Raw genomic sequence first — 7,516 nt, 5'->3', positions numbered from 1 at the left:
TCTTGGTTCATAACCTATGGCAGACAAGTTGTGTGGCATGGATTTATTGGCACCACAAGGTAAACCAAAAACTGAAAAACAGAACCCCAGTTAAGAGAGACTGACTTTTTGCACAAACRCATGCACATATATGCACAGCCAAGTGAGCAGCAGGATGTTTGGAAAAAATAGCTTAAGAGGAGGTTGTCCAAAACGTGGTAAGGGGTAGAGTTATGCATAATCAAAGGTTGGGTTGTAGGCTAATTCCCCCAGCATAGGATTTAATGCAGTCACCAGCACTACAAGGCACCAAGCTTCCCATCAAAACTAGAGCTGGTGGAAACCTGGCATTTCCATTTCACTGGAAGTTTTGCTGCTTTGACATCATTTTGCTTCAATTCAGAACGAAAATACATTTTTAAGATTTTCATGTTTAAAATACATTAGTTTCATATCATTTAATAATTGGATATTTAATTGTACATAGACTGGCTGTTACATGGCATAATTGTTAAATGAGTCATTTTTGTAATCAGTAAGAATATCTTCTACTTAATGTTGATTAAAATATCATCATTTTACTGCTTTGCATTCAGAGTATCTGCTGTTTATGGTATCATAGCAGTCCCAAAAGGAGAAACTAATTCAAGTGCCAAACTCTTTCATTGCCTCAAACGAGAACTCTCAGAAAGATAACTTGTTTCAACTGGAAAAAAAGACATAAAGAATACAGTAAAAAATTCAAGCATCATCTTGAACGCTATTACTGACGTGGTGTAAGATACACTAAGAATAATACAAAAATCAAAAGCCTTTATAGGTCAACATGAAGTTTCAGAACTCAGAAATGAAATTCTGAAACATTCCAARAGGAAACACCTTGGAAAATGCTCCCTTCAGAATTTTTTGCCRATCGTGAACCTTCATCACTTTTTAAACTACAAAATTGTTTTAATTCATCTTATCATCTTGTTTCATTTTTCCTCAAAAATTGTAGCCAAAAAAATCCAACCAGCTGCTTTTTTTAATGCATATTTGAACTGGTATTACCTGAGCTTATGTAAAAAGAAGCCACTGCATTTTTTTGGAGTATATATCAATAACATGCTCTATATCAATAGATATATTGATAACAATGTTCTATATCCAATGTATAAAGACTAATTTCTACAGTCCTGTTTTGTGACTTAAGACAACTCAAAACTAACAGCCARGGTGAAGCTGGGCTCTTCCTGGCTGTATAAAAATCTGTTATTCTTGCATTCTTAAAATGCACCAACATGCCCGTTAATTAAGAATAAAATAAATAAGGTTTACAGGCAAGTATGTATTGGGAAGAATCATCCACATATACACAAAAAGTRATACATAAAACATTAGTCTGGGAAACCTCTCAATATGAACTTACCAGACAGAAATGTTCAAAAGTCTTCCACAGAAGCAGACAAAATGAATAATGATAMAATGATACAAGCTTTGATGCATATGCAAAAATACCTCGAATAAAGCAAAACTTAGTRTTTGATTTTCTCTGAAAATGGTAGCTCTTTGCTCCCCACATTTATTAAAATAAGCGACCAGGGCTCATTTGCTCCAATTCACAAGAGAGCAGCAAAACCAAATTCCACTGAAGTGACGGAAATCTTACCACGCGCTTCAGCAGGCTTTGCCCAGCCTGCATGTAATACTGATTTCTGCCTCCAGCAAGGGTTTGCCTACGTTGGTCAGCAACTGGAGGATGAAAGAAATGGTCAAGGGCTCATTTGCTTCTGATGCCTCTGATGTTTCTTGCCAGTCCCTTGCAGAGGTTGGGGTCAGATGAGCAGTCTTTGCTCCTTGCAGCACAGCTGCAGGCATTACCCACAGGCCTTGTTCCCCCTGCCCAAACGATGAAATAAGGACCTTGGCAACCAAGTACCTAAACAGCTGCAAAAACGTATCCTGGAGAACATAAAAGCTGGGGGAAGGACGTGTTTTTTTCCACTGCCTTTATTTTTCACCATAAATCTTAATAGAAATTCAGACTGCTTAAAAACTGGACACATCAAGGCAATCGTTATATATGTGGTATGACTTCCGTACAGCTGAAATAGGAGCATTTGATATCTAAAAAAGCTTCTCACCTCCTTGAAAGAAATCTGAAAAGGTCTCTTTTCCTGTTTCTGGGGAAATCAACCTATCATATCAGAGTCTTCCAAAAATGGGTGAAAAATAAACAAGTTTTAACAACTTAGGCACACACATAATGAGGGAGCTCCAGACATCTGAAACTCCAGTTTATTCAGATTCAGAATTAAATTCAGATTAAATCTCCAATATGACAAAAGCATATTGGAGATTTAAAGGGTTTCTGAAGATTTCCATAGCAGGTAGGCAGGCAGGAAACAACCATGATATACGAATTGCTGCACTGGAACGGTTAGCCCCCGCAAATTCTGTAGAGTCTTTGAATATTAGCATAGAACCATATCCACATTATTTAATAGATATCAATACACAATCTGAAGAAAGCCTTACATACAGAAATCATACACACTTTTATAAGAAAAAAGGTAAGGCGATCTATGGATTATCCATCTCTTATAGTGGTTGCTCTAGTGCTGGGCTGATATTCAGATTTATAGGAATGTGCTTCTGATCTTCAGAATTAATAACAAACATATATATACAGAGTTCAAATTCACAGAGTAACTGTATCAAGCAAACTAGTTTACTTTCTTAAGTATATAACAACAGTGTCATGTCAAATATTGTCAGGCTCTGTGGATATGAACAAAATGGTATGATTATTGATTATTCATATACCATGACACTATAGAGAAGATATGAGATGGTCTTGCCTTGCTGAAGGGTAACATCTGGAAGCACATGCCAGATCCACTTTATATATTGTCAACATACCTTCCATACTGATCATACACATATTTTGATTGCTGTTTTATACATAGGATCGTTCCTTCTTGAAGATCACCTTAAAACACAGTGCAGAGTATTCTTGAAAACCACGGTCAGTCAGGGATTTTGTGGTCATTTTTCTATGCCTAACATCAGGATAAAATGATGTGCAACCGGCTCTTAGAAAGCTCCAAAGTAATCCGTCATTTCCTTTGTGAAATTATGGATATTTTTAAATATATATCATATTTTCAATTACATGCAGTTGTAAATTGAGTACATAAATTATTTGTGCAAAATGACTTATTGCTGCTATATACATGAACTAGAAAGAAATGTGAAACTTGTTGCTGCTTTTTAGGGGGGCAGCACTGAAATCTGACTAAAGGTGGAAGTTGTTTTCCTGCTATTGGCTAAACTGTTTTTGTCCGTTTATGAACAAACTTAAGCTGTGGAAGATTGGTATTTGTTGCTTTGTTTTTTGCACTAAGATCATCTTATGCAAATGTGAAACATTTACTTTAAGAAATTATCTGGGGCCTTAAATAATTCATGTACTGAATTACTCTCAACTAAAGAATGCAGAAGACAAAAATCTTACTTTTACCGTTAGCGAAACCTCAGAGCATCCATCTGGTTTTATCCCTCCTTCAGAGCTGAATTAGGACCTAGTCCTCCCCCAGCCCTAAAGTTCACTGCACGGCCTCCTTGTGATGTTATCTATGAACAGTTTAATAAGAAAATGGTACAAAATTGGTAGTACTCCTGATTACTAGTTGCTTTGGCTATGTTTCAAAAAAAAAAAAAAAAAAAAAAAAAAAGTTGCAGTACCTTCACAATACCTTCACATCCAAAAATCTTACAGTAATATTTGTACCGATTAACTGGAGTATACAAAATATTTGCTTCATGACAGAATTATCCCTGTAGCACTACAAGCAATTAACATTTATAACTACAAATTTTGCTAAGATAAAAGAATATCAAGAATCTACTTCTTCAGAAATATCATTCTAACAACTAAAGACYAAATTCTGCCTTCCCTCACAGTCATGCAATCAAATCTGTTAACTGTCATGAGGGCAGAATTTAGCCCCAAGCCTCATTTTTATCTAAATACATATATTTTCCTAAAGAAAAACAAGCCATGTCTCACTTATCATTGATCTTCCCTTCTGAAGGGTAAATATTGATATTTGAAATACCTAAATTRTATTTACAGCTGTACAACACGGATGTCACATACTAGTAAAATATCACTTGTATTCTATAAACATGGGGTAACTTACACAATCTGCTTAAAAAAACTTCTCTTAAAATAAAGAAAAAGCAGACAAGCTTACACGTTTTCTTTGTCAAATTCGCAAACGAAATACATGGTAATATGACATGCCACGTCGTTCCAGCCTCCAGACGCCACCATCTCCACACAGTCCTCCTCGTCGTAAGCGTTATTGGGCTCCCCGCTGCGCCATTTGTTGAAGGTCTGCATGGGGGATCGGTCAGAGTAGACAAAATTTCCCTCTTTCTCTAGGTCRTTAATGCCGATGAAAACTCGGGTGAGCCCTGCTTGATTGATGTAGGAGGCGATGAGGCTGTTGGCGTTCTCGTCCTTGGGCATGCTCAACGTTCCTCCTCGTCCGTGGCAGTAGAGCTGGGCTTCCAAGTATCTCTTCTCCTCCTTCACCAACAGGTATATCTTATTATCTGTCTCACGCACACCAGCAACAGCTGCGGGGGAGGGCAGTGCTGAAAAGTGAGCACTCGCATTTCTATAAACCAACTTACTGTACACCCCAAAATAGCTTCACAAATCAGACGTGAAATGGTAATCTCACCGGGTCAAATGTGAAAACAAGAAAGGAGAATATTTATGAAAATATAACCTACCATTTTTAATGAATTTTAATTCCGTTGTCAGCTGGGCCACTTGGATATCCATTTCGCCAATAGCCTTCCTTAGCTGGCTACACTCACAAGGGATGCCTGCAAAATGACACAAAYACACCAGAATCAATAAGCTATGTAATTCCAATAATTACTAAATAACTTTATGGAAAGGCCTGGCCTGGCTGCCCTGAAAGAGACACCTTCCATCCAAAGAATGGGTGAGAACCTGTGGCTTTGGCTGCCCTGTACCATCTTGAGATTCTCACAGGTGTTTGGACCTAACCAGAACAGCTCATTTCACTTTTCATTAAGCTTCAGCCCTGTGTGATTCGTGTTAAACCAAATAAGGAGAGATATTTTCTGAAAAGAAAGAAAAAGATTTTTTTAACTAAAAACGTTTCTCAAAATTTTGCCTTTAGGATGAAATTCTTCCTTTCAGTCTTCTCCAAAGAGCTTTTTTTTTCCTTTTGCAGCAAAAATCTACAAAGCACATCATTGTTCAACTGTTCCTCACAAGGAATCTAACACAGCAGATCAAAAAGGCAAATGTTCCAACCACATAATGCGCGTAATTAGCTGCAAAACATAGTTCTGCACTTTTCAGAATGTTGAATTTACTGTAGTTCTCCTGATAAAAGAAGACAATAGAAAACTATCTATTATCCCAAATTGATATCGGTTTGAAAAAGATAATCTGAATTAAAATACTAAAAGGATAATTGTTACTTCTATGAGCCTAAGTTTCAAAGCTAGGATCAATTATACTTTCCAGTTCTGCATGTAATTATTCAAATCTGCATTTGACTTATGAGAAAGTTTTTTTCAGGGGATTTTTAGTGCACCAGGTCTGAAAGTTTATAAAGGCACAAAACAAAGAGTTAGATCTTCCCCTGAATCAGAGGAAAAAAATACAGTATTTCTCAAAACCAAAATAAGGTCATTTCTTCTCCAGGTGAAAATATGTCTTCCTAACCTACTAGGAAGGAACAAACTTGGCATTTGCCATCAGTCTGACACTTTTGTAAGTGTTAAGCTTGAAGCCTATTGCCCAGGTCTACTGGCTTGCAGGGCTCTTTCATGAAATGCAAAATAAAAGCCTTTATGTACAGCTTACACTTCTCAGGTGAGACTTCCACCTTCTCCTCCAGAGGACCTAAATCCTGCTCCCATGACAGTAATCCACAGAGGGGCAGATCCTTCCCTCACCTGCTCTTCTGTGTTGGCTGGAAGCCAGAGTGGGATACACAGAGATGTCTTTTTGCTCCATGATGCTCCATATGGACAGTTGTATTTCAGCTCCCACTGTGCTCCCAAAGTGATCAGACCTCTGAGGAGCTCTGAGACACTGTTTTGAAAAGTATATAGTCCAGCAACTTCTGCAGCTTCAGCATTTCTTTGTAAGTAATTTGAAGACATGACAGCAAATAAATCAGGAATAGCTACACAAATACTGAATTGTCATGATTTCCCCCAGTGTTTTAAAAGACGTGTATTTTTAGTGATGCATGAATCTTTTAAAATTCTTCACACAAACAAGACTTGCTTTGACTTACCTGGGTCGCCATTAGGACCCGGTGGTCCTATATCACCATTATCTCCCTTTTCACCTAAAAACATGAAAGAGAATAGAACTTTAAGCCAGCTTTTTTTGTTAACATCTATTGTAGTATCTGTTTAGTTTGTCTCTAGTTAACATTCAAAGTGGAAAGTAGAAATAGGCCTAAGAGAAAAAAAAAGGTTTTTCTGTCTTAATTGGTCCACAACCTAGGCAATCCCAAGCTGTGAAATTCAAATACAAAGAATATGTATTAGGCTATCTAGGTTCATTCCATTTTTTGTATTTGCGAACTTCGTAGAACTAGTAACTTCAGATGTTGTAGAGAGAAAAGGGCTGTATATACAATTTTGCAGCCTAAATCTGAATTCGTAATCCAGATGCTTACGTAAATACTGGCTCAAATGATTTAATCGAAGTCATGTAGGAAGCGTATGGGAAGGGCAAGTTAGGAATTCAAGTSTTATGGCTCTTAAATATGGTGCACCCTCCTATCCTGTCTGCACTTGTATGCTAGTGCACAAAGTTCTTCATTTAGCCCCAAATAAGGATTCTCAGCTCTTGCTGTCAGAGCCAAAGGGGACTTGCTGAGGAGCCTAATCATCTGCTTGACTGCAGCGTGAGAAACTCCCTATTGTGATAATTTCTGATACTAGTTAACCATTTTTTCAGGCCACTAGACTTTTTCTTGAAGATAAATAATCACAGATTTTTCATCTGAGACACAAATGGAGAAAGGATTGAACTAAGCATACCTTTTGAACCAATGGGACCAATTTTTCCATGTCGTCCCATGCTGCCTTTCTGTCCTTTGTCCCCCATTTCTCCTATACATAACAAAAAGACAAAAGACAAAAGGTAAGAAGGTATTCTTCTGATTCATTCAGATTCCAGCACCTTTGCAAGTTCAGTTTTTACAATGAGCAGAAGCATGCTACATCCCCAATAGCTGTTGAACTCCAGGGGTCCAGCTCATTCCTTGTTGAGGTCTGATGTGTAACAACCTAGATATTGATTTAATCTTTGCAAAGCAATTGACTTTTAATGAGGCACACAGGTGTAAATGAAAACAGATCTTGGCTGAGAGCTACTGGAAAAGCTTTTGCAAAGTACCGTCAGGCAGTGATGCCAGAATTACACTGAAAACGAGGAGAGATTCCATTAGAACAATGTCGATCGACGGACTAAATCTGTTAC

General features: G+C 37.5%; 1 protein-coding gene across 2 annotated transcripts in view; it reads right to left on the bottom strand.

The window, feature by feature from the left end:
- Window positions 1-2,299: 2,299 nt before the first annotated feature.
- Window positions 2,300-7,516, bottom strand: part of COLEC11 (collectin subfamily member 11) — a 38,903-nt gene continuing 33,686 nt past the window's right edge. Inside the window, exons 4-7 of one of the 2 annotated variants that reach the window (XM_085322919.1) lie at window positions 7,075-7,146; window positions 6,318-6,371; window positions 4,765-4,860; window positions 2,300-4,623 (exon numbers count right to left, since the gene is read on the bottom strand). In XM_085322919.1, coding sequence (XP_085179045.1) covers window positions 4,214-4,623; window positions 4,765-4,860; window positions 6,318-6,371; window positions 7,075-7,146 — 632 coding nt within the window. In that variant the 3' untranslated portion in view covers window positions 2,300-4,213. The remainder of the gene's footprint in view (window positions 4,624-4,764; window positions 4,861-6,317; window positions 6,372-7,074; window positions 7,147-7,516) is intronic. The other variant, XM_085322921.1, reaches the window with a different exon arrangement.

The sequence above is a fragment of the Rhea americana genome, unplaced genomic scaffold (genome assembly GCF_003343005.1).
Source record: "Rhea americana isolate MKP2758 unplaced genomic scaffold, rheAme1 scaffold_80, whole genome shotgun sequence".
NCBI lineage: Eukaryota > Metazoa > Chordata > Aves > Rheiformes > Rheidae > Rhea > Rhea americana.
This window is presented reverse-complemented; position numbering and strand designations above follow the sequence as displayed.